This window comes from Accipiter gentilis, chromosome 23 (assembly GCF_929443795.1).
Source record: "Accipiter gentilis chromosome 23, bAccGen1.1, whole genome shotgun sequence".
In the NCBI taxonomy this organism is placed as follows: Eukaryota; Metazoa; Chordata; class Aves; order Accipitriformes; family Accipitridae; genus Astur; species Astur gentilis.
Genome location: NC_064902.1, coordinates 581,981 through 609,375, shown reverse-complemented (window position 1 = coordinate 609,375; position 27,395 = coordinate 581,981). Strand labels below are relative to the sequence as shown.

General features: G+C 44.0%; 2 protein-coding genes across 21 annotated transcripts in view; one reads left to right on the top strand and one right to left on the bottom strand.

The window, feature by feature from the left end:
* Positions 1-16,582, top strand: part of NINJ1 (ninjurin 1) — a 43,172-nt gene extending 26,590 nt beyond the window's left edge. For 9 of the 10 annotated variants that reach the window (XR_007509275.1, XR_007509274.1, XR_007509273.1 and 6 more), the window contains 3 exons: positions 579-713; positions 3,459-3,582; positions 9,058-10,044. The gene's annotated coding sequence lies outside the window, so the exon portion shown is untranslated. Of the gene's footprint in view, positions 1-578; positions 714-3,458; positions 3,583-9,057; positions 10,045-14,572 lie in introns of those variants that run through there. The other variant, XR_007509267.1, reaches the window with a different exon arrangement.
* CARD19 (caspase recruitment domain family member 19) lies at positions 708-27,231 on the bottom strand. 11 transcript variants are annotated; one of them, XM_049826306.1, is made up of 9 exons: positions 19,598-20,453; positions 19,127-19,227; positions 18,479-18,742; positions 17,469-17,567; positions 16,600-16,742; positions 14,473-14,626; positions 10,051-10,110; positions 8,185-8,256; positions 708-6,493 (listed from the first exon to the last, which is right to left on the bottom strand). In XM_049826306.1, coding segments are annotated over exons 3-9 (642 nt in total). In that variant the 5' UTR covers positions 18,480-18,742; positions 19,127-19,227; positions 19,598-20,453; the 3' UTR covers positions 708-6,380. The 11 variants fall into 11 exon arrangements, with proteins under 11 accessions (XP_049682263.1, XP_049682264.1, XP_049682262.1 ...); XM_049826307.1 differs by lacking the exons at positions 19,127-19,227; positions 19,598-20,453 and adding an exon at positions 23,498-23,547 and having other exon boundaries at positions 18,479-18,735; XM_049826305.1 differs by lacking the exon at positions 19,127-19,227.
* Between the last annotated feature and the right edge of the window lie 164 nt (positions 27,232-27,395).

Below are 27,395 nucleotides of genomic sequence, written 5' to 3'. Positions count from 1 at the left end.
GGGGCTCGGTCCTGCGAAACCCCCAGGGTAGCTAAAGCCCAGGGCTTAAAACAAATGGGAAAAAAGCCCACCTGAGTGTGATGAAAGATTTTGCTACTGGAAAGAGAGGACTTGATGTAAGTTGCACCGCAAGGACACATCTTGCTGGTTATTGAGGCTTCAGATGCCGTGGCGTTCCGGCTGCTGGCATCTGACTTCCCCTGTTACCAGCTCATGAAGCGCAGACCAAGTCTGAATGGTTTTTGCTTTACTAGGCACAATGTTATTAAAGATTTATCAACAACAACATGGCAGACAGCTTTTCCTTGCAACCGCAGTGCATAGTGGTCTGTGCTCCAAAATAGAAAGAGCAGGCCAGGATTCACCTGAAATGCTCTTTTATGCTGAAGCAGCTACACTGAATTAAAGAGAGCGATGCTGCTGCATACCCATCTCATCTCCAGCCACAGGTTTCTTTTGCATTTGACATTAATAATGTCCCTATGAAGAGGACGAGTTGAAGCTATAGTGAGAATTACCCCTTCCCCCAAATCCTACAGTTTCATAGCTTAATCGGGCTTTTTTTTCACTCACATCAGAACCTTGGTGATGCCCATGGAGAAAAGCTCTGCGCCGGTCCCTTCTCCTGGCACCAGGCACAAGACCTTTGCTGCAGTGGCAGAGGGTCAGGCCACCACATGCCTGCCCAGCACAGATGCAAGTGCGGCCTCCTGGTAATAAAGCTGCTCCTCTTCCTCCTCCCCCGAAAAGCTGCATGCCAGGCAGTAGGAAAGTTGGGGAGATACCCTCCTTTCAACTCATCAGGCAGAGACACTCCAAGGGAGGGCAAAGGATGAAGAGGATCTCTCTTGCTGATCACAAGAGATCATCCTCCATTTGCACTGACAACCCAGCTCCTGTTTAACAGCATTTCACATGCTATGGGAAGGTGCTGAGGCTCTGGGGTTCCTCTTGGCCCCCAAAGAACGTGTTGCAGCAGGGGATGCAATCCAGGCTGCGGGTCAGCGACTTCCCCCTGAAGCTTCTCCTGCTACAGCATTGCTTTGGTAGGATCCTTTAACACTGCCCACAGGAGCACCTGGGCCAGCAGTTCCCCCTTCAAAGCTTACCCAAAAGAACAGGCCAGTAACAAATTCGTCTGTGTGTTCTTACCTGAAGTCCCTTTTTGGGTGGTCAAAGTAGCCTTTAAAATCAATCTTGTGTCAAAGTCACTTTATACCAAGAGGTAGGCCTCCACCCATGTCTTGATGAGCAATGATTCATTGGACTACCAAAATGACACAAAGTCAAGGCTTAACCAAAAGGCATCCAGTCTTTGCACTGATGTGTCCTGTTAACTTCAGATCACTAAACAAGTTAAGCAGAAAAACTGCAAAGACTTTCTGAAACCAGATGAAAACATTAAAAATCTTGCCAGAAATACCCAAAACAAAAATTTGACTATCACAGAGCAGAGACCAGGAGGGAGCCAGTCAGCAGACAGCAGCCACAGGAGGACAACACGCCAAGGGGTGCTTCTGGAAAGAAGCGCAAAGCATTAACTACAAGAAAAACAGCAGCATTTTTTTCTCAGTACAGATTTTATTTCAATTTAATTGCCAGCTTCACCCCATTAAAAAAAAAATTTCCATTAATTTCTACAGAATTCAAGAAGATGTACATTAGGAGAAATGATTACAAAACAGGACCTGTGAAGTACACCAAACTGTCTGTTAGTGCAACAGCAATGCTGATTACACAGCCATGGCATGGCATCTCTCTGGAACAACATTTCTGCATACAGAACAGTGAAAAGCATCCACAACTGCACATTTTGACCAAATATGTTTCCAATTTATTACAGTATGAGAAAAAAAAAATCACAAGTGAAAGAAACAAAGAGTAACTTTGCCCTGGCAGCTTTGAAAACTCCAGCCAGCAGCTATGAAGTAGCCCAGTATGTCCCAGAATGAATCATCACTTTATTCCAGCTCTATCTTGCAGGCACATCATATTCACTGAATTACTTTAAATAGCAGTCTATCTTTAAATGGAATTGTGCAAATTCATTGTATGATCTGTCACTTTGCTTCCAGCGCTCTCTGCATGCCATGCAGGCGGCCCTGTCACTCTGCCTTAACTATTTACATGGCTCGGGCCAGTCGCCTGCACACTCTGCTTAGGGGGCTATCACACCGCCTAACTCTTGTCCTTGAATTTAGATAGCCCCAACGTTACCACCGAGCCAATCAGAGGCTGCTCAGCTTCACTTTAAATCAAAAAGCCCATTCATAACAAAAAAACAGGGAAGGAAAATTATTTTTGGCTAGGTATCAGGAGGCCTCCAGGCTGAACAGCGCAGAGCTCATCCCTCCCTCCCTCCCCTCGGGATTCATGCGTAAGTCGCACAGCAGCGAAGAGGGATGGGATGGTCCCTGGTGGGAGCTGCAGTAAGTCCGCGTGCAAGGCACTCGCTGCAGAGCACAGTCTAAGCTGGCAGGGGAGCCAACTGCTTGATAACCTGCACACTCCCACCCTCTAGAGACCACAGCTTCTCCTTGCTCCTCTCTTTCCCGAGAACCACGTTCAGCCCTCCAAGTCAGCATCACCTACCCAACAGCTGTTTGGCTCCTTAGCCCATAATGCTGCTACAGGCACAATGCGCCTTATGCTGCAGGGAAAGGCAAATATTTCACTTCTTCAATGAGAGTTGCACAGAGTGAGAGAGGGTATGTAGAAAACACGGCTGCTTTTCATTAGCTCCCATACATTTACTGTCTGCAGCACAAGAACCATGGCATTCACAAGAATAGCCTCTAACCCCTGCACATGTAACCACCAACTGAATTTTACACAGCCAGGACAACTTCCCTGCACATAAAGTAAAGCACATTCCTAAATACCAGTACAGTTTCAGCAGCAAATGCCAAGCTATTCTTGACTTGACAGGGAAGTTAGAATTCTGCATCTAGACAGGCTCATCCAAGACCCTGCTTCATTTATTTCCAATAACGCTGCTTTGCCTAGATGGACTAGAAGGACCTGACTCCCATGCAGGTACATACGGGCTTCCTCCAGGAACTGACGATGGAATTATCACTTCATCTGCTTGCAGAGTAGTGTAGTAAACCTCAGTATTTGCGCCTGAAAGAAAACTCTTCCAAAAAAAAAGAATGTCTCCGAACCTACACACATGCCAATTTTATAGCTAGCCTCACTTTTACTTTTTAAGTTAATACCTAGCACTAATAAAGGAACAGATTACTTTCTATTCTTTGCTGTCAGGTCCTTTAATGAACAACACTGGGGCGAACCAAGACTCATTTGTCCTCTCTCCTCCCAGCCCTAACCTGGGGATAGCTCATCCTGGATATTTATTTTTTTTCCCTGAGAGGCATCCTCATCTCAAGCAACCTCAGAAAGGGAAGAAATATAGCCATAGCCTTTAGTAAACTTTCCTATTCTGTATGGTTTTCAAGGCTCAAGAAAGCCACTCAGTTTAAGGAACTGAGAGGACCGTGTCCTACCACACACCCAGCATGCTCCTGGAGCAGCCTGATTGACCCGAGAGGCCTCCTGGCACTGCAATGCATCCTTGAACCAGTAAGTATAGCAGATTCTCACCTTCAGATTAAATAAGGCACCGGTAATTTCTGTAGGTTTCAGTAACAGAACAATTTGCAACCTGTTATTCAAAGGTAACATGGTGGATAATCTAAACAGAAAGAATCTGCCTAGCAGCAGTAAGGCCTCCATTTCTGCTTTAAAATGACATGTGACTGTTGCAATTACTTTGAATAATGGGTTTTTGTGTAAAATAGAATACCGTTCCTCTAATGAGGTTTCAAAGTTGGCTTCAAGGCAAAGATTTAAAACCCCTTCAGATTTCAGAGGCATTTTTTCCAGTGCCTTAAAAAGGGGCTGCTATAGGAAGTAAGCAGCAGTAGGGAAAGGAAGACTTCATTTCAAATGTTGTAAATTACAGCTGGTTTGCTGGAGAAAAAAACCCAACCTGTTGTCACCTTAAACACAAGGCAAGGCAGAGAGAAAACAGAATATAATTAAAGCACTTCCCAAGACGGAAGGCAGCGTAACAGCAGATCGTTGTGTAACAAGGGCAGCAGAGCCTCGCAGTTAGCCAATTCTGTAGGAAATGTGCTCAGCTCCGTCACTGTTTTCTCCCTAATAAGAGTCCCCATGGAGATTAGATCGAAGAGATGCAAGAGCTGGTGGGGTAGAGGCAGGGGAAAAGAAGTCTAAATAAACTGCTCTGCTGGGTGTTATTTTGTTCGCATGGCATTTTTCTCATTCCACGTTTTACACTGCAGCAATCAGGCTATTAAGTGTTTATAATATCCCTCAGCCCACTGATGATCTTGGGGTATGTCTGCCTGTCTATGCAGAAAACTCTTCTGTTGAGTGCTGCACAGTTACACCGGGGGAGCTGTTAGGGAAACACCAGCTCCGCAGTCAAAGGAGCCGCTGCAGCTGTGTAAAAATAGCCAAGCCAGCTTTAACGTGGCTGGTGGAGGCACCGCTTGCAGTGTAAACCCAGCAACCTGGAGCTCGGCAGAGTCAGAATAAGCGCTTAAACCAAACAGCTTGTGCTGACTTACAGTGTGGCTGTAGTGTTACCCCTGTAGCCCGTCTGATTTCACTTGGGAGTTTCAAGATGACCTGTGCTCACACCAGCAATGGCCACGAAGACGCACCATCTGTTCTTGAGATTTGACCTAATGAAGACTGTGGCTACCTCTACACAGGGTTGGCTCATGTCTCAACCACACTGCAGTGCTGTAGGTAAAAACACTTTATCAGAAGAGTAAAATCAGGGTCCTCTGAGCCCTTTTTCATCTCTCAAGACATTTCCCACAAATACTCTTTGGGTCTTTTATTTTAAAATTTAGCCCTGTACCCAATTCATCCTCTACACTATATGTTTGCTACTGTATCAGGTTGAGTGTTGTCCTGGAAGGAAATACAGTTATTAGAAGACCATCTGCATTGTAGAAGATGATGACATCTTTATAGAGTGAATAAAGTTTAAAGCTGGAAGACAATTTTTAGTCTGTTTCAAGAAAACCACTCCAAATAACTGAAAACTTCACATGGGATCCTCCAGTGCATGGTAACTTGTGATGTAGCTGCAACTTTTGTTCAGGTAACATTTGATTTGATCTGGAAATCTCTTCATTCAGTCAGTGAATGAAAAGCCACAAAGTATCTTTCTCACCAAGCAAAGGGACATGGTCTACCCAAGCTCCTTACAATCTTGAGCGGGTAATCGAAGAACTATCCACTGAAAATGTCATTTCTCAGAACTACTGCACCTCCACCTGGAAGAGGAAAGCCATTTGTATTGAGCTAGAAAGGAGCAAGCTAAGAAAGCCCAAGCTGCTTCACTTGCAGCCCTGACTCCCTGCATTTCCCTCAAGAATTTTAGTCTTACAATGGTTTCTGCAAGTTTTTCAGGTTTCAACTCACAAAGAAAAACATAACATCATCAAATGACATTAAGAACAACCTCAGGCTCTTCAAGTAAGTATACATATTCTTGGCCATAAAAAAAGCCCCATGTCATGGCACTTAAGTCCCTGTAAAGTGTCTTGGATTACTTCAGTTTCTTAGATATACAGAAGGCAAAACACTTCACTGGAAAAGGAAAAGCTGAATAAATCTGAAAAATCTTGGTAGTTTCAAGTGCTTCAGATCAGACATTCTAGTTCCTAGGACCCTCAGCGGGCTGAGAACCAGTCTGCACCAGCTCCAATGCATTCAAAACATGCCCAACAGCTGAGTGTGAACATGAACAAGGCAAGCTGGGATGAGGCACGAAGAGGAGAATTAGAAAACACAGCAAGTATTTGGCATACACAAAGGTAACTGGCACTGATAGGTGCTACTAGGTGCTAGTGCCCACCTGAGCTCAGGCAGTAAGTATAAAGGCTCTAGACAAAACAGACAATCCTGAGATGGAGATCCTTTTCTTAGTAAGGCTTTGAGTACATGTGTTTTTTAAGTGCTTTTCTTAAATTAATTATCACAAAAGACAGGCTAGCATTCCTTAAAACAGCTGTGATCCTTCATTCCAGTATAAAACACATATGCAAACATGGCTTAAGACCCATGATCACTTAGGATATCATTTTAAAGTTTGTATTAAAAATATTTTTTATCCAAATGATAAATATTCTAAAATAAGCATTTACAAAAATAAATGGTCCATTCCCATAAGGAAGGACATATATAGCTGAAATTCTGAATACATCTTGAGGCAATACAATTATTGATGAAGCTAGTTAATAAAAATCTTTGGTATGAGTATAGTACATTAATATTCATGCACTGTTGTCTTCCCTTGGCAGGTATACTGTACAGACAAGTGAAGAGGCAGCTTTTCCTTAGTTTCTTGATATGTCTTCCAAATACAACATACAAATATTTCTAACATGTCTTCCTATGATAATAGGAGAAAAGCCCAAGATTCTCCTGGCTCTTCCTACGACTTTGGTATCTAAAATAGAATGAAGATGGGAGGAAAAAGAGAAAGAGAACACAGTTAAGTTTCATTCTAGTAGCTAGTAAGCAGCATTTACAAAAAATAAAAATCAATAAAAAGACGACTCTAGAAGAAAGTCCATTTCCTTCAATATTGTATACATCAGCTGCCAAGACGGCATAACAATGAATCTGTTAGGATTCATTGCTGCAAGTTCAGACACAGGAAAAGGAGATTACTGAGTTAGGTAAGGGGGCAGCTTTACACCTGAGCACAGCACTGGATGGTGCAAGCCTGGAATACCACATCCTGGTCTGGTGGCCCTGTTACACGTGGGGCATTGAGATACTGCATAGGCACAGGGAAGAGCCTCAAAAACTGGAAAAAAGAGCCTTGGAACAAAAGACTTGGGGAGATTAGTTGGTAATTTTAGCAAAAATAAAGACAGAGAGCCGACTTGAGGCACAAGGACCTCCACAGGGAGAAAATATGAAATGTCAGCTGGCACAGAAACAAGGGGCTAAAGGACTCTGCAATCTGGTAGAGAAAAGCTTAATAAAAATGACAGGCTGGAGCTGAAACCGGTTCAAACTGAGAATAACACACACACTTCTAATGCTATGGACAATTAATGGATCAAGGGAAGGGATGGATTCTCTGATTTTTTGGTATCAGCCCCTGAATGCTTTTCTGAAAATGCTTCTATTGAAAGCTGGTTACTGAATATGATGAAGGGAACTGACGGCAGCTAAGGAAACACACAGGTTAGCCTTGAAGGTCTAATGGTTCCCTTTTAGCCTTAAACCCTGACTCCACGGACAGTCCAGCTGAGGGACTCTCATCTGGGAATGAAGGGTAACACAGCCCAGACTCCCACATCACCTGAAATGTCCATGAACTGGTGCTACTGTAGCCTACAGCTCTGGGAAAAAAATAGTAAAGAACAATGTCCAACTGTAACTGCTGTGACCCAGGTATAAGGAGCAGAAGGCACTAAACCAAAACGGAGTTTGGATTCTGCTCCCCATCTACCACATGAAGACTGGTACTTCCCACAGCACTGTATGAAGACTCAAGAGCAAGTGACACCTCTGAATCAGCTACTCTCTCTCCCTGGATCTCTCCCACTAGCACTGACTCACTGCTTCGCTGAAGTTGATCCATGTGGACACATCGATGCACTTTTTGCTAAGAGCTGGCGCTCTCACAGCAACGTTGGGTGAATGGAAGGTAGGACTGCGAAGAGGAGCAGGAGCTCTGCTCTGCTGGCTGCTGTGAAGCAGGTGGCTTCCAGGCACAGCTAACACCCAGAGCCAGCAACAGGGGCAATGGTTGTAGCTGCTCAGGCTCAGCAAATCGAGCCAGCGTCCTCTGGCCCTGGCACTGGTCATGCTTCAACCAGCTCCCAAGGGACGTGGAAGCCAGAAGGTTTGGGTCTGTCTCATGACTGCTGGGAATCATGACCCATTGCTATAGCAACAGGAGCTCACATGACTACTGTCTTTAAAAAGAGCCCCTGTTTGTGGCATCCTCTGTAGGCAAACTATCCATTATTTATATCTTGGCATGTCTGAAGTGCAGTTTGTATTCTAGCCTCAACCTTGACCTGCTCTATTAAGTAAGCCATGGTAGATCAAGAGGCACACTGCTCTTCCAACCTGTGCTAAAGTAAGGCAACCAAGAGAAAAAACACCGAAGTAGATTACCTGAGTTACAGCAATACCAAAATAATGCAAATCCTGCAGCAACGCTAAAACAAGCGAGGAAGAACACTGGACCTAAAGAAAACAAAAAAGGAAACACACATTAAGACAGAACAGAGCAGTGGAAGTTTAGCTCAGTTCATAAATCATCAATTGCTATTAATATGCATAATTAAGTGTATTCAGATGAAGCTAACATTCACAATTATGTATGTTCTGTAGCTAATGTACTATGAAGCACATTTACTATACTGTAATTAATTTTTACTACAGTTGCTTTGACACCATTCACCATTTGCCTCTCTTCAGCTAGCTACATCCTACGAAATTTAAGTGAAAACTTCCTTAGATGTCTTCTAACTCTAAAACTTTGTGCAAAAACCCCATTAAACACTACAACAACATACTAGCCAGACTGCTGGGACCTCACCACACAGTGTAGCATTTTACTCTATAAAGAGCCCCCACTGGGCCAATGCACTGCCTGTGGGTAAGAGTACATTGTGAGACTACAGTCCCTTGGAAGCAGATTTTTAGGGTTTTGGTTTTTCCCCACAGATGTTCCACAAATTCCACTTTCATGACAAGAGCAAATATTCTTGTTCTTGTTTACAATTCTGCTGGAACCTGAAATGCAGAGACACACACACACCCCTAAAACAAATCTCGCACTGGAACATGTGCCTGCCTAGAACTACATGCAGTTTAACGTTGATGTTCAGTATTGATGTTCAGTAAAACCTTTCTAATTCGTACTTATCCACAGACAAAACCTCATAAAGATTTACATCTGCTTCTTTATTATCTAATATTCTATTTGTATTTACTACTTCACTATGAACATAGCTACAATTAAACTGCACCTGTCAATTTAAGGACAAACGCACTGCAGACCAACAAATTAGTGGAGCTGACCAAGCGGACAAGGACACTGGAGAAACAGCAAAGGAGCAAGGACTTGATTGCTCCTTCGGATGTAATCTCCCAACGAGAGTGGCTAGCAGCCAGACAATCTCCTGTCTGAGGCCAGCTCTTTCATCAGCAGAGTAAGAATAGAAATTATTTAATTTTCTTATTTCCAAGTGTTTTCTCAGTTCTTCCTGTACTGTTATGCTGCAGTCAGCAATAGCGATGTGAAAAACCTGAATAGCAATTTGGTTCAATATTCAAAGTAACACCACCACAGGCAAAAAAATACATTGAGTTAAACTGTGTTTCTGCTTCTCGTTTCAGTTTTCTCTCAGGGGAAAACTGGCAAAAGGCTCAGTTCATAGAAGGTGCTTTTATTCTCTCATAATTGTATCCAAATTTCTCAACAAAATGTCAATGAAACCTAAATGATAAAATAGTTCATTATAAATTTTGAAAATTCTTCAGCTTGCTTTCAGATCTTCAATTCCTTTTCAAAATATCTTTCAGTGAATAAATGCACAGGCATACCATCTTCTTTTCTGTCTTTGTTTCCAAATGATTTGTACTTAAATTGAAAACTTAAAAAGACATGAAAAAATTTGAAAGTTATATAAAAAAATTATTGATGGCCTTATGCAAAATGACAGCAGCAGCAGCTGAATAGACCTTACTATTCAAGCACTGAAGAAATCATAGGAAATTAAGACTTTAGCTATAACAGTGTAAGTAAAAATACCATTGTAAATATTGATTAAACTCTAGAGTCTCTTGAATTTCCTGGCACTGGTTTCCTCAACAGCAGCCCAGTATGTTTTCCTCCATTAATTCCACTTAACTTGTGACAGTAAAGACATCATAAAACAATTTGTTACATGAAATGCAAATTACATGATAAAATAAATTGCATCATAATCTGAAAAGCCATTCCATCCAGTGACACTGTATGCATTTATTTACCCCTGTCATTTAGCATATATTTCTCCTTGTCAGTGTCTATCTCTGTGGAATCTGTGGTTTCTAGAAACAAAAGCAACACATGAAAAGTTAGTACTCAGCTCAAGCAAACAAATGAACACAATCAGCACATGCAAAATTGTGCAAAACAAGACATTTCAGAAAAATATCCAATTTTGACATAAACTATTAACCCCTCCAAACATAAATCATCGCTATAGTTAAATCTGGATATATGTTGATCAAAAGACATAGGCACATAGTCATGTGAAATTCAACTAGAAACAGCTGCAGCAACACCTCTGATCTGGTTAAGCACTAACCATATAAGTAACTACACTTGTTTCCCAAGTGAGGAAAGCAGGAGCTAATCCTTCCATAATGCCAGAAATTGTCATTGTAATAAAATACACACTATTTGCTAATATATGTGCTAATCTGAAAACACCCCTTATAGGCATCAACCTTCTTTCTGTTCTTAAGTAAATCTCTGGGCATAAATGTATCTGGCAGATGAAGCACTTGGAACAAACTGCTTGGCGCAGATTATTTATCTAAATTCTGTTCTCAGCTAAAGACATGTACAGCTTCTTTGAAAGTCTGTAGGTACTATGTGCTAACATTTGGTGCACATAATTTTTGCCTCTACCTTTCTGCAAATTCGAGTAGAAAAAGAGGTTCACCTTAAGACAAGGTAGTTAGTAGTAATAAAGCTGTTTCTGCTTTGGGCAGAAACACCTGCAGTTGTTTTAGAGGTGCCTTTGCCATACAGATGTGGAGATAACATTGTCTGCAGAATGTGTGTGCAACACCAAACACCACCACCGTCACCATAAATGGCAGAGGAATTACTTTCCTTTAATGCATCACGAATCTGCAAAACAACTTTTTATAGCCAAACCTCTTTGTGATCAAAAGGGTTAAAAGAAAACAAAAGCAGAAAAAAGCAAGAGCTCCAAATCTGGCTGTCAATAGGGAAGAATTTGAGACTGTTTGGTTTCAACTGATTTCCTTCTTCTACGTGACAATCTGGAGCTAGGTGACATGCCTTGGGAAACTGCCCTGCTCACCAAGTCAGCAAAGGGGACTTGTTGTCAGCCAACATTAGACAGCGAATATCTGTCTCCCATGCTAAACACATCCCCCTCGGTGGGGTGACAGGGCGTAGCATTCAAGCAGAACAGAAACATCTAAAGCACTTTGCTGCAAAGCTTGAGAGTCACTGAAGCAGAAAGGATTGCTGCAAAGCCTCCATGGTGCACTCTGTATCAATGGCAACCTTACACAGCCTGCCCATTTTGAAGGATGTCCTCCCTATATACTCTAGCTAAGAAATCCTCACACTTCACAGGAGAGCACAGCAAAATCTCTGCCCTTTTGTCAGGCTATCTCTGTGTGGGGCTGATCTGATCCTTTATCTTTCTAGTCCATGTCAGCATTGAGAGAAATAAAAACATTTTCTGAGTCACTTGGAAGATCCTGTTTGGCTTCAATAGCTCTGAAGTTGCCCATGCCGTGTGCCTTACCCACCCTCTAGTGGGAATTCTGAGACATTACTAAACATTTCACTTGCAATATTATACTTGAGGCAAAGAAATTTTGTTCTAGCACGAATTTTAAAGTTGTTTTAAAAATGAGAAAGAAATCTTTGAAAGGATTTCCTCTGTAGAAAACATTTTTCATATCTACAGCTGCATGTAATCTATTACAGAACTCTGTCCTGGACATAGTTCATCAGTGTCCTCACCAATGATTTTTCCAGGTGTTTATAATGCTGCTTGTTTCAATTCAATCTGCACTTAGAACAAAGTCCCCATGTTAGGGATTCCCTTTTTTCCTCACATTTAGAAACTCTAGTGTCAATTAGGTAAATGCTCTGTGCTAAATTTGACAAATTTAACAACTACTGCTATGACTAACATTTGAGTAACATAAAAATTGTACATGTTAGAGGTCTGAAGGATAATGCTTTTAATATTCAAAATGTCCAAGTTCACTTAAATGAGAAATAATGCCTCATACTGAAAAAGAAGATTTTCCTGAAGAACAGAATTGTTTGTGGTTTTAGCTTAAAATCCTGCACAGAAGTTTATCGACCATTCCACCCAGAATGCAGACATTTGTTTTAGTTACAGAACTCCTAAGAAGCAGCAAACATATTAACACAATAATCTCATTATTTCCTTCTCAGGTCAATGTAAGGAAACTGCAGAGTCTCAGCGTGTTGTAGCATTGTAACTCAGTTATTTAAATTATTCTCATGGTTCTGAGGATGGTAACATAAAGAGAGTATACCAAGATACAGAGAATTTAATGACTTATGGTTACTGGAGTCCCTTTGCATAATGCAACAGCAGCAAAACAGTTTCAGGGCACCACAAAGAGCTCTATTTTATCTGTGAAGCACTTCTAGAACATGTACTTGTTATGTGCAGTCTGAACATGAGAAGCCCTAACCCTGCCAACTCATGTGGCTACCTGAGTAAAAGCTCTCAGAAGTAACCACATAAATCAGATGCAGGGATAAGCTTGTTTTTGCTCTAGCTAAAAGTGAAAACATAATGCAGACCCCCCTTTCAGCTGGTTTGTCCAGGCATGACAACAGCATGAGGTAGTGTGAGAGTTCATCTTCGCAATATCTGCACAACTTTCAATGTCAGTTTTATGGGTATGGATGAACTCGGTCACAGCTATGCTATTTCTAGTACTCAACTGAATTCAGACTGTCTATATGAGATGTAGTCAGGCCTTGGCTACTGTGTATGCGTATGTTAAGCTACACTTTCAGAAATGGCTTGTAGAAGGTGTTACTGAACATTAACAGAGCTTAAACTCTTAAACCATCAACACACTTGAAATTTTAATCTTAGTGACTACACTAAGACTTCTTAAGTTGCTTTTAATTAATAAAGGCTGTCTGCTGCCTTCCAGTCAGCCCGGCTGAAAAATGTATTGCTCAAGCTCTACCTAGGTGAAAATGATAGATTCAAGACTATTTGATTTAAAAGCCTGTTCCCTCAAAGGGCATGACTTCTGCAAGGTGAAGATCAGATGTAAATCACTGCCTTAAAGTTGCTGCGAGGCTGAATCAATAGGGATTCATGCTCATCTGAGATTCTGAGGAAGGGATGGGCCCAGACTTTCCCAGTTCAAGAAGGTTCAGGTATGGATGTGGAGACCTGGGGTAATTTTGCAGCCTCCCTGTGTAGGCAGGCAAATGGTGCTGTCTTCCACTGGTATGTATTTGTGCTGAGGAGATACAAACACTTTCCTTCAAAATGAAAAGTGAAATGAACCTAGACAACACAGTATCTTCAAAGGTAATTACAATTTTACATGCTATTTTCACTCCAGAGATAAAAGAGGCCTAATTGGCTTTTTTAAACCTATGGACTTTCAGTGTAATGGTTTGAATCTCACTGGAATTTGACCCACATGTGTAAAACTTCCCCAGCACCTAACTGTGGAGTTTCTTACAATTAGAAATCAATTGACTGGTGAAGCATTAGGGCTGTTAGATACTTTACAGGGATTTCTTAAACTGCAGTCCCTTTGCAGCTTCATTAACTTAAACGTGAGAGCTTTCCCTCAAGCTCCTCAAGTCATTTCAGTATGCGGGATGCCTGAACATATTTCCCATCCATTTGGAATATTGTTCTTTTCTCCAGTTCATTAGGTAGGGGAAAAAAAAAACCCCAAAACAACACCACCACCACCCCCAACACATAGCAAGCATTATCCCACGTTGGCAAGTCAGGCTTGATACTTTCCCTTAAAGAAATGAGCTCCTTTGCAGTATAGAATCAAATCTGTTTGAGCCTCAGTCCTTAAGTTCATACATGTATATTTGGGGGGCAGCTTTATGGCCGCCAGTCAGGCCTGTCAGCTGCACAAAACACATCCTAAATGATTAATACCACAGTTCATCATTGCAAGGACCTATGAATGTTTGCTTCACGTTAAACTAGACACAACTTGGAGATTTATGGATTGAGGGAAAACCAAGCTTCTGGGCCACCAGAGTTTTGAGCTTAACAAACTTGAGGTTTGTAATATTCTTACATGCTACAAAGAATAATCACAGAGGAAACAAACAAGCCATTAAGAAGCAATGGTTATGAAAAGAGAAATTGTACTTCATACGACTTATATTGCTGACTTAAATGTTGCACTTAAACTGTTTTAAGACATATTTCATATTTCAAAACAACCAAAGAGTTTTAGACTGCTCACGCTAGTCAACAAATAACAAGAACCCCTTACAGCTTTTGGAAAATTCCAGTCAGAAGGAATTAAGGTATACCCCAAAAATTATTTAAATAACCTGCTTAGGTTATTTAAATACCCTAAACTTTATCTGAAATGAGGTTTTGTAATACACTGATGAGGAAATCCACAACTCAATCAACTGACAAATCAACTTACTCAAGATTTTCCTGCTTGGCAGGTCATTATACAGCTCCTCAGCATTGATCTGCAGAGCCCTGTAAAACTCTTGACAGTGTCTGTCTCCTTTCTTTTGAAGGTGCTTTATCAGATCTGAAAGTCTGGTATGGAGTGATGCCTTTGGATTCCTGAACTGTAAGAGAAAAGCACTTATCAGAAGAGAGCTTACAACAGCTGAAGATCAATTTTACATCACTTTACAATATGCCAGGGAGTGAAGATATACAGCATGTTTTACATTTGCTAAAAGAATGGGCCAAAAAAATGAGGGGTACCTAAAAAGGATATACATGCACTGCACAGCTGTCTTCAAGACACTGAGCTCCACCTGGTCAGCACTGCTTGATGGAGAGCATATTGCCTCTGCCTTCCCTCATTCTTTTTTCTGTCCCGATAAAGTGACAGCTACTCTGCATTTGATGTTTTCTCTGCATTCAAACTAACATGGTACTTAGTATCCTACAATTTGATTCTGACAGCTGTTGATAGAAAATATCAACAAATCTTATTATAAAGTTTTATTTCTTAAGTTTTCCCTTAGTTGCCTAGTAATGATCACCCAAAAAGGTACTTTATACTACTTATGTTAGTCCCAATATTGAGTGTTCATCACCCCGAGATTACATGTTTCATTGTTTGCAGCACAATTAACTGCTGCATACCCAGCGCAACATGTACAAATTCTCATTACTCAGACAACAGGGTAAGCAGCTGCAGAAGAAAGCACTTTTTTTCTGTAGTCCAAAATGTGATGAATATTAGGAGAGCTTACAAAGAGAATGAAGTCTTACACACATCAAACCAAATTCAGCTTATTTGGAAAACATCCAAAGCCATTCACAGTAAAGCATATTTCAGACCAGTACAGTAGAAAACCTTTGTACTATACTTAGTTAGGATCAATTCCTGCTCTAGGGGGACAGGAATGCAACATACCTTATACAATACTCCTTATTCTAACAAAAGGTCTACCAGATATAGCTGAGATTGTAAGCTACCTAAACACTCAATAGAGTTGACAGAAACTTGCCTGGACCTACATAAAAGCAGTTCATTTCTGTCTGCTAAGTGCAGAAGTCACAAATTAAATTTCAAAGATTCTTTATGCATTTATTTTGAAGCTCTTGAGGGAATGAGATGATCTTTAATTGCACATGTCACACTGTTTATCATAACTGAGTGGCTGGACTGGCTCAGCTGATGATCTAGCACTGCTCTACATCACCAAAATGCTATTCATCCCCATGGATTTTGATTATGACAGAATTAGACCTATTTTGCCTAATCTTAAAATACTGGTCTGCCAAAACCCCAAGCCTTGTGCAGACAATTAAGTCAGCAGAGGGCATGTACAAACTGTTATAAGTAGGATCTAGGAAGCTCTTAACTGGCTTTAACTTTCACTCCACACAAGTTTAAAAAAATCTTTCTTCCTAAAAATGGCTACCCATCTTTGAAAGCTTCACGCCAGAGCAGGCAGCCTTCCTCCATACATAGTGGCACCACTGGAAGATTTACTAATTCCACCCACTTCCCAGAGCTCCCACACTTATAAGTAGGACTAATGCCCCCCTTCTCTACCAATACTCAGAGTTATTCATCACATTAATCAGCAACTAAAACTGATTAAGCTAATATAGATGATTTTGTGGACACAGCTGGATGCAGCACAGATCATCTGACACGACACTCCACACCGACTCATGTGAGGAGGCAGGCATGCAGGGCATTTGGTCACGATGGGTGCAATCCTTCCCAAGGAGTGGTTATATATATATATGACCATATATAAGCAGTTTTAGAGAGAGAGAGAGAGAGAGAGTGCGTTTCTGCATGCACGGCATCAGACGTCATGGCAGGGACTGTGGCATTAAGCTGCTGCTGAAGAGAGTGCCCTCTCTCATAACCACGGGGCACAGGGAATGTGCAAGCCCTGTGACTTCTCCTCTGATACGAGATCCCAGATACAAATGGTCAGCAAGTAAGAGGTGAGGAAGATTGGCTGCATGTGGCACCAAGAGTCAAGTCAGGAAGAGGGCAGCCGTGCTACTGACCTGCAAAAAAACCATGCAACATTCAGAGATATGGTAAAATTAATCAAATTACCTTTTCTGCTTCTGCATTGCTAAGAATTTGGGGGTAGACTCTGTTAAGCTGAAGAATAATTTTATCAACCACTTGCTCATTCAGTCGGCTGTTGCTTGTAAGAAAATACATGTCGTGCTGCAGCCGATGACAATACGACTGATCTAGAGATAAAATAATACAAAGAACAAACCACACCAGATAATTAGCAAGCCATTTTTAAATTCTCTAAATTTTGTCTTCCTAACAGTGGTTAAATAGCTAAAATAAAATTACCACCATCATGTAATTTTGGAAAGCTGACTATCTGTTAGGGAAACACAACATAGCCACATGCTTTCAAAGACCCATCCACTTAAAATCACATACTTCTGAACTCCTGGCTGGTCACTCTCTCTCTTTCCTCTCTCTCTCATGCTGCCTCTCTCTTTCCAAAGGGAGAAGGTTCTAAATTATTTAGATGTCAAGCACTGATGGATATTTAATCAAATACAGTCCTAAAGTTGTTAAATCACTGAAGACAAATTTTCTATCATTTATGAAGTCAGATTATAATGGAGTTTGAATCTAACGCGTTTGTTTTATAATTTTTTGATGTAAATATGTATTTCATAGAGAGAGATTATCTCTGATGTAGAATGGTAAAAGGATATAAATTTGGCTTCAGATTACGTATTTTACTGATACTGGTGTACAGTACAGGGCTGGTCTTTGCCTGCTGCTTAGCACCTGACAATTGCAGCACAGCATGGGGTGGGAGGGGATACAGAGAAGCTCACACAGCCAGGCAAAGCCAGGGGCTGACTGAGCCGGAGCGATTTGGCCCTAACATCACCCAACACTCCAGTTTGTTGCTGCCTTTGGTCTAACGGGAGACTTCAGCAACTCACCCAGCAGAAACTGCCCAGACTGAAACAGAACTGGAACACCAGGAACAGCATCACTGCCAAAGAGCCATGAAGTTTTTAAGGGAAGGACTTCTGCCTTCACTTCACACAGGAGTGGGGAGAAAGGGCATTCACAAAGCAGTATGTTTTTAACACGGAGGTACACTCAAATACACATACGAATAAACCACATCTTTTTCTATTAACCCCAACTTCTGCAAATACACAAAACCAGACTTGCTCTTGGCTTAGGCACCAATTCCAGTTTGACAGCAATGGATTTTGCAGGAGCATAGCTTTCCCTATAGCTGCTTGTCTATAGTCCCTAGATTAAGATACAGGCACAGACTGGTTCTATGGGCTATTGTGCCCTTATCAGATTCAGAAAGAGAATGTTTATGACTGTGTCTGAAATAAGTGTTAAAATGTCACTACAGGACTTCATAACTGAGCAGCATAGAAAACAAAAACAAAACACTGCCACCCCCACCACATTCCCCGTTTAGAGCAAATGCATAGGTTTTATGGTATTTTGGCTACCAGAAAATACATAGCCATCAGCCCTTTGTTCCCTGCGATTTAGAGAAGATAAACAAAAGAATGAAGGAAATGAGCCAGAAAACTCTGGCATGATGCACTGCACCTACACGCAGCCCTTGCCCTTCCCTTCTATATCATGTTTGGGTTTTTTTGTATTACATTGTCCTTTTTCTGTATCTCTATAGGACTAAGAGCATTTGCAGTAAAGGGTTCAGGAAAACCTGCCCGTGTGGCCATCACACGCTAGTAACTTCTCCAGTGCCAGTGTCACTCCTGTTCAAAAAAGAATGCACAGCTATTCATACTGCATGGAGAGCTGTGATTCTACAGGCACAACAGGATTTCAGTTACATTCTTACTTTTTTATAAGAACACCTTATTATTTCCATGTGTTTCTAATGCCTCAATTTTCCATGGCTTGTTCTTAAGGCAGCTTTTTCGTGTACTGTCAGAAACATACTGCCCTGACATACTTGCTGTGCAAGTCCTTTTTGTTGCACGAAGCTCCCTGTTATCTGATTCAGGGCTGAGATCAAACTTCTCCTCTTCAAATCAACTCATTGGTGTGCACAAAAGGTTGAGGCAAGGACCAGGAGACTGTGAAGTTGCGTCTGTTCATGTAAATACTTTTTGGGGAATGAAGTGCCACAACCCCTGCAGCTTCCTTCTCCTTCTGCCTCAACTACATTATTTGTAGTGACTCTCAGTGTCACCAACAACTCTGTACCTTCTGCAAACTTACAAAAAACATGCATTAAACCAGGCTCTTACAGCTCACAAAGCAATTAAACTTCAAATACCACTGACATTCAAACAACGAACCACAGCAAGTGCTAAAAGCATGACAAGGATCTGGCAGAATGAGTATACAAAGTAAAATAAAAGCAGGCTCAAAGTGTCATCTCCTTCCCTGCTTCTTGCTCTGCTGCTGCCTTGTCATTACCGATACCTGCACAGGCAGCACGCAGAAGTCTATTACCACCAATTACACCAGTGAAGTTAACTGTGACCAAGTGAAGATCGCATTTAAGTCAAGATCATTTTCTGAGCAATCACGAGCACTCCAAGTCCTTGCGGCGCTTTTCATTTACACACGCTCATTAAACCATCACCAGTCTTACCGAGGGCTTTTTGCTGCCACCTGAAACCTGCATGCTGGTGCACTGTATTATGGGGCATAAGCCTCTCTGAGATTTCAGGGGTGGCTATGTCTTCTTCCCATCTAAGCCAAAAGGCAGGAGAAGAGAATGAGACAATGCTCTTGGCCTCTCTGGCTACTGCTAAACTGTGCCTACCAAGGACAGGTCTTACACCTGGCTCAGGCATCTGCAAGACACTTCTCCCATCCTATGGGATGCTCCATTTTTAAGAAGCACCCATGAAGCAGTCTGCTTCCTCCCCATCCCAACAGAGACATTTCACCTGCCTGCACCTTCACCTCCTCCAAATGACTTCAGTTCAGTATTTAGGATGTGGTGCAAGGTTCAAAATTTCCTGAAGAGAGGTTATCAAGCTCAACACTAGCTCAATAAAAGCAGAGCAGAAGTAATTTCCAGCATCTCACTTCCCTCTTCCGAAATGTTTCATCTCACCTCTAACTCTGAGAAATCCCTGCCCAAAGCACACAAGGAACTGCCTTCAGGCTTCTGGTAGACCAGAGAAGTGAAACTTCCCACCAACACCACCCACCAATGCAGAACTGTGCTCCAGCTACTAAATTTAAAGAAAACAAACAAAAAAAGCCCCACCAATCCTAGCGGCTGGAACATGGCACCCTGCTTTGGAGCGATAAGGATATCTGGAAAGCACACGTGTGCATTTGAAGCTACCACACGATGCTCAGCTTGCCCCAGCAGCTCTGGCAGCTTTGTTATGGCATGGACCTGCTCCCATGCCCTGCCAGTCACGGCCCAGTTATGGGTGTACAAACATGTCTGTGCTATGAAGTTTTATAATCACTGTTCACAAGCAGCATTGAACATAGTACTGAACATGCCCATTATTTATGTTTTCAAGTAACAGAAACCCCAAACCAGGTAACCTCGCAACGGTACCAACCTACTGATGTGCTGTCAAGGTCTCAAGCATTTAGGGAGCAGCGGTTTGGGATATTTTGTCTATCCACCTTTTATCTCCTGCCTCAAAGAGATGACAATTATTGCAAGGAAAATTTAAAATCTTCTTGCTAAGATTTTGGTTTTAAGCAGGAGTCACCCCAGCATTAAGAGGACAGTCATGCCATTAGCCAGTACTTGCCTAGAAAGTTCAGAGCAGCAAAATCAGGAGACCAGGTCAATTAACCACAGCTTACAGCACAGGCATGGCATTGCCAGGTATTTTAATGCCCTCAGACTGCACAAGGATTGCATCTAACTCCGAATTTGTAATGTGATGTTACGGCAGTTACACCTTCTCCTCCACCAGAACATTAATCTAACTGGGCTTAATCCTGTCCACAGGCTTTGGACCCAGCTGCAGGTTTGCTCAAGCATGCAGCTGCAGCGGAGGAGTCTGCAGGCTTCGACGTAGCTGGAGGGTTGGCAGTGTACTGAGCTCAGCCTCACTGAAGAGAGGCAGCAAATACAGCTAAGACTGGATACCACGTCACTGAAGCTGACCTAAAGTTTGCTTAAAAAAAGGTCGGTATTTTCCTTATTGAGAGGAAATGTAAACTTGTCAAAGACACAGACAGGAAACCCAGGAACTGTTTTTTTACAGTTGAGAAGAAAACAAGATTCATGTTATTGACTTATAATTACTATAAGCCCATTACACATCATACACAACTGCTTTTTTCTCTTAGTCAAAGTACAAAAGGCCTCTGGCATACAGCATATGCATGCCATGCTAACATACACAGCCTGCACCTGACCGCACACACAGAAGGAAAGGAAATACATGAATAATTAAAAGATATCAGAGAAAACCAAGAGATTACTGGTTACTTGTAGCCAGCAGCTCCTCAAACAGAGAATAAAATACATAAAAACAGTGATGATAAATGCGCAAGCAGCAAATGACAGTAACAAAGCAACACACATAATTTTTCACCTGCAGGTAAAAATCTCCCCCCATTGCAACCCTTCATAAAATGACACATCTCTGTTCTTCCTTCCAAATGGGCAATCAGGTTTTTGGCAATAGCTGCAGAATGACCCAGCCATTATACCAAGTGCTGGCATTTTAAGGCTGTTGAAATATACTCTGCTCTTGGAAGTAACAAGGCTCATCAAAAATCTGATCGTATGTGATCGTAACATGCCAGACTGTCTTCTACACTCCTGCAGAAAAAATGTCAAGGGCAACACAGCCACCCGTCCCAAAGCTCTTCCTAATTTAACAGCAGAGTGTGTTCACCGAGAGTTTTTCAGACACAACTCCTGACCTAGGCACCAGCATGCCAGACCCTGGCAGCAGCCAGGACATCAGACAAGCGCTGTGGCGTTGGCACTCTTGCTCCATACGCCTGTGGTGAGGTGTCTGGTCCCTGAAAGGTGGTACTAGCCACTGGCACAACACACTGATAACACAAAACCTAACCTTCAGGTTAGAATGGCTGTCAAAAACCCCTTTGTAATTTTGATTCTGCTTAATTATTCTTACCATAAAAGACCCCACGTTGTTTTCTATACAAGGAATGTCAAATGGGATATTGTCTCTCGCAGTCCCCTGCATATGCTCCTCTATGGTCTACTTGTGCTGCCCTTCTGGATAAAACCACATGGCCCTAGGGACCTGCCACCTTAGGCTGGGGTCTGCATTGCCACCTCATGTTTATCACAGTAAATAAATAAATACAGCTGCATTTCAAATCTGTAGGCTGCGATCAGCCTCTCCTCATTGTGGCTGTGACACGTAAGCACCCTCATCCACGCTTGGGCCCCAAGAGCATAAATGCTGCTAACTGCCTTAAGTCAGGCAGGTAGACCTTTCCAATTAATAACTCCACCAATATTTACGTAAGGACTCTTGACACCATCTCTGACACCACTGCATCTTTATTATGGTTTCATCTTCTGTTTGTTTTTCCCTTAAAAGCCTCCTTCAATTTACCAACCAAACAGACAGGATTGTCCCAAGCAGATAAATTTAAATACAACAGACACAACACCCACCACATCCCTCTGACATTCTCTGTAACAACACACATAATCTGTAAACATCCATTCCAAAAACCTCAATGGTATCTGCTGCTGTGCAGTGCAAACACAGGTAACAACTTCCTGTAAAACTCCCGGATGATTTTCATAAACTTTGTAAAGGCAAGCTGACAGCCAAAACCTGAAGGAACGTGACCTGCCATTTGTACGCGTCCATACAAAGGCCCTGCTGAAGCACCTCAGCAAAGAGCTGAAAAAGTCTCTCAACAAAATGTTAGCTTAACGCTAATTTAGGTTTTGGCTTTTCCCTTTCAAGAGCCCAAGAAAGGTCTGCTGAGGATTTAAGGGATCTGGCTGTAGAGAAATGGTCTGAGATGATCAGATTGCACTGGTTACCAAATGCACCCCCATGAAGAGCAACTGCTCTGCTCCTCTGAGCTGGAAGTGGCGACACAGAGGTGAAAGACGACGTGCCGCCCTCACCCACTGCCACCTGCTGCTGCTACTGGCAAGTTAGTAACCAGGAGTCAAGAGACTCTGCCAGCAAGTTCAGTGTCTCATCTTTACCTGAGATATCTTTTAAAAACAGAAGAGGAAAAAATGGTAAACCAGTGAGCAATATATTAAAATGCTCCTGATACTCGGGCGTGGCACTCCTGACGCACTCCCAGTCCTCCGAGCCGCTTCGTGCAACGGCTAAAACAAGGCAGCCATCAGTAGCGGGGCTGCGGAGGCACGCTCCTGACAAGCAGAAGATGGAGGCTGGGCCGCAGCGGCGGCTCTCTCTTCACCCGCACGCAGCGAGGGCCCGGCGTGCCGAGGTGCGAAATCCGGCACCGGCTACGCCTGGAGGCGGGCACGGCACGGCACTGCACGGCACGGCACACCACCGCCCTCGGCGGGGCAAGGCAAGCGCCCCGGTTCGGACACGGGCCTGGCTGGGGCCGCAAAAGCCGGCGCCGGCGCCGGCTCCGACCCGCCCCTGTAAGACACCCTTCCCCGCCGCCGCCGGGAGGCTGCCCAGAGCCGGCGCCCAGGCCAGGGGCGGCACGGCCGGGCGGCGCCCGCTCCCCAGGGCCGGGGGGACACGGGACGGGACGCACGCCGCGCCACCGCCCGCGGAGGCCGGTGCGGCGTCCCGGGGGCCCACGGGCGAGCCGCCATCAGGCAGCCACGGCCGCCCTGGCCGCCGACGGCGGCCCGAGGACGGGGCGCCGAAGGCGCCAAAACACCCGCCCTCGCGAAAGGCGCGGCACCGCCCCGCCGCCTCCACTCACGGACCCCCGGAGCGAAGCGGCGGCGCCGCCTCGGCACAGCGACCGCCTGCCGCCCGAGGCGGCCCCGCCGGCCGAGCCCCCGGGCTCGCCCCGCCGCCCCCCGCCCCGCACTCACCGGCCATGGCGGCCGCGGCCCTGCCCGGCCCGCCGGCGGGCTGCCGGCCTTCCTGCTGCGGACGGCGGCGGGGCCGGGCCGGGGCGGGCGGGGCGGCGCCGGGCGGGCCCGGGGGAGGCGCTGGCGGCCGGCGAGCGGGCCCGCGGCGCTTCGCGGCGGCTCTGCCGTCGCCCTGAGAGCCCGGCGGGGTCGGAGGCCGCCGCTTGTGCCGGCTGCGCTCAGCCGGTCAGCCGGGGCGGCGGTGCAGCTGGACGGCGCGATCGAGGCCTGCAGAGCTGGCGGGCCGGAGACCGTCTAGGGCACAGTCAGTCATTCCACAAGTCACTTAAGTGGTGGAGGCGCCCCGTCTGCCTTGTCGTTACGCCCCTACGCAGGCTGTGGTTTTTCTCGTGCTGCAGTGCTGTGCGCGTTTGTTTAAACGCAGCGCTGATGCGGAAGGCAAATTTGCCAGGTAGTTGTTCAAGGCCAAGGAGCAGGGACGACTTCTCTCAAGCAGAGAAAAGCTTGCAGTGAAGCATCTAATTAATTCGGATAGATCAACTTCGTGAGGCAAGAAGTGCAAGGAAATCTGTGCATTCTGAAAGCTCCCGCTAGAGCAAAATTTCATCAGCATTTGATTACCCAGCGAGGTATGGAGGACAATATGCCCTCCTAGGTATCAATGCTGCAGAGGAGCGAGGCTGAACCTTAGCTTTGCAAATCACGATAAAGGAAGGGATATATTATTTATTACTGCAGATTTTTTTTTTTTTTTTTTACTGCAAAATCTGGTGGTTCTATAATGCATTGGAAAAGGCGGATTTCTAGCATGGCAAAGGCACAGGGTGATTTGTAATCATGACTTGTGTTGAAACCATGAAGAAGATGTTTATGTTGAAGAGGGACAGAAATCTTCCAGAGGAATTAAAATCACAGGAGGCAAAGCTGCCTCCAGACTGGTACATAAAATGCTTCAACCCCACAACTGCGCTCGCACAGGTGCCTCCTACTGAAACAGCTTCTCTTAAGTAGCAAGTCCCCAGGCAACAAGACACAGCCTTACCCAGGAAACATGACCATTGGGTGGATGGCCACTAGTCCACAAGATCCTGAAAGGTTTGCCCTGTTTTGCCTCTGTGCCATCTTAACCCAAGCGTGTAAAAGCTAGACCAATATACCAGGACTGGTTAAACAGAGAGATAACAAAAGGTACGGCCCCTTGCTTGGAGTGGTGTGGCGACTTGGGAATTTGTAGCGCTGAAGCTGGAAGTCAGCATGTGCTAACTGACAGGCCGGGACTTCTGAAGCCTGCAGGGTAGGCACGAGTTGCCAACCAGGAGGTAAGAAAGGATTTACCAAGGACTTGACTTTGCGCTTGGATACATGCTGTACACCCTCTTATGGGACACAGCTCCAGCTAGCCGGAGTTAAATAAAATGAAAAAATAGAATTTGCTGGAAGTTTGCAAGTGCTGCCACTTGGTGGTCTCACGGAGGAAGTGTCATACCCAGCACAACCCCAGAGATTGTGCTTGGGGTGTACTGGGGCATTTCTAGCATGTCCTGGGGCAGCATTCCAGCTAGCAGGGTTAGCCACACAGTCCTGAAGCTTTCTTCCGGATAATTTCTTTCTCTGATACTCTCGCCTTTGGTTTTGGTGCCTGACCTTGCCTGCCAGGGTGGAGTTTCTAGCGGTGTCCCACCCCAGCACCGTATCGCACAGCCCTGCGCTCTCTGTGCTGCGGCTCTGAGGGGCTCATCGCGGAGACCTTCCTGGTGAGCACAGCAAGAACTGCTGAAACTCACACGATTATATGCATCTTCATTAACAAACGAGATACCTGCACCCCCACGTTTACTCTTGAAAATGTTGGTCTATACCTCCGTGCTACAAATGAAAGCAGCTTCTTTATCCAGAAAGTGTAAGAACATGGGAAAAAAACCTCATTGAAATATTTTTAGTGCTGTCAAATGCTGTGACATTTATGGTGCGTGTCTGTGGGAAGAAGAATAGAGTATAAACATCCTGAGTTTATTCCATTTACCCTCAGGAATCCGGATCTTCTGAATAGCATGAAAATAGTTTTTTTAATTATTATTATTATTGCATATGGAGACCTTCATCATGCCTGTATCAGTGATTTTCGGCAATGTATTGTAGTGACAGAAACAGGCACCTTGTGGAAAGGAAATTGTCATTTTATAATCCTTTCATCATATTTTTAAGACTATTTCATATGTATATTAAAATATTACAGCAAGAGGTGTTGCCTAGTACTAAGAAGCAGTGGTAGTATGGGCATGCTAAGGATTTGTTTTTATGACCATTTTATACTCTTGTGAATTCACTGCATTTTGTGCTCTGCTAAAAAGTTTCCCTGGAATTGCTACCAGAACCTAAACCACAAAACTGAAAACCTTAATGTCTTAATGTGACATAGACTGAAATCTCTAATCCAAATCTTAAATGCTTTTTAGCAAACTGTTTCTGAACACTGGGAGTGAAATGGAAGTGAAAATCAGTCATTCAGAAGTGCTGCTACATACAGTGCCACATTGCCTGGAGATATTTTTGTCCTACAGACACAGATAATGAAACAAGAATCAAGGGTTAAATATATCTCCTCCTCATGCCCATGGCACGCAAGACTTCTGCAGCTGTATCACTGTTAGGTTTGCCTTGGAAAAACAGGTCCTCAGGGAGTTGCATGGCCATGGAGGGACACCCGTCCGCATGCACAGGGCACGTCCCCGGGGAGGCACATACTTGGCCGGAGCTGGGCCACCGAACCCCCTCCCACGGTATGATCTGTGACATTCAAAGAGCACAGCCGGATTGGAAGGACACGCGCTCTCGGTACTAGAGCAATGAGCCGTACGCAAACAGTGCTGCAAAACCCTTACGCTCTTTGAGGCGAGTAACGCCGATTTTCAAACCGCTCAGAGACCGAGTGGCACTGTGCAAAGCCCTCGCTTCCTGCCGACGGCTGGCATGCCGCATTGACAGAGCCCAACTCCTTTCTGAACCTCCGTGATTCATTTCAGATTTCTATCTCCTAATTTAGTGGCTAAGCTAAGTGACCAGCCCAACAATGTTTTACTTCCCAGCGTCTAAAGGACAGCAGATGTATTTCCTGGTTAGCTAATCTCAAAAGCCATTGCTGTTTCCCCCCTGCTAAACAGACTGATTTGTTTATTTGAGTGAATTATTTGATTTACTAAATATTACCCTTGTCCTGGCAGCATCGGCATGTACTGTTTTCTTGTTTTATCTGTTAATTGTTAAATCACAATATGGTTTCTTATTTTCCCACAGCTGAAGAGGACTGGATCTCTTTAGGAGCAAATTAAATCCAGACAGTGCAGGCAGTTCCTTTAACAAAGTCTTTCTTTGTGTTTAAGAAAATACAATGAAATATTTCTTAAAAGCTCAAATTACACACTAAGCTCCCTTCAGCAAGTTTTAGCTGATCATTTATAAAAACAGACTCTAAGAAGGAAAAAAAAAAAGGGAAGACAGCAACCGGCTGGCCACTCCCGTCAGAGCTGCTGCCCTTCCTGGCTCCGCACTTTTGTTCCTGCAGATTCGGACTTTTCAGACCAGTCATTTTGCCCAATTTCCTCATTAAAAATAGGCACTTACATGTCTTGTAGAGCATCATCCATAGGTTTCACAGGTTTGTGCTGTGCCCAGTACACATGCAGCAGCGGGGCAGCTGGAGCGTTGTCCTCCTTGCCTGGACAAGCAGAGGTCACTGGCAAGCTGGAGAAGTGAAAGTACACTGGGAAGGAGCGGGTCCGGCTGTGTACAGCTGGCCGAGACCTCCCGGATGTCTGTGGGTCACGGCTGCTGGGAGCACAGACCCCGGCAGTGCAAACGTGGGGCTGCTCCTTTGCTCCTGGGGGCCGGCAGCAGTTTC

Excerpts from the sequence above, each read along its gene's own strand:
- CARD19 (XM_049826307.1), bottom strand. Across the intron at positions 16,743-17,468 it reads GTCTGGGCAGTTTCTGCTGG|ATCAGTCGTATTGTCATCGG; the intron begins GTGAGTTGCTGA and ends TTTTATCTCTAG. Across the intron at positions 10,111-14,472 it reads GCCAAGCAGGAAAATCTTGA|AAACCACAGATTCCACAGAG; the intron begins GTAAGTTGATTT and ends TTTTGTTTCTAG.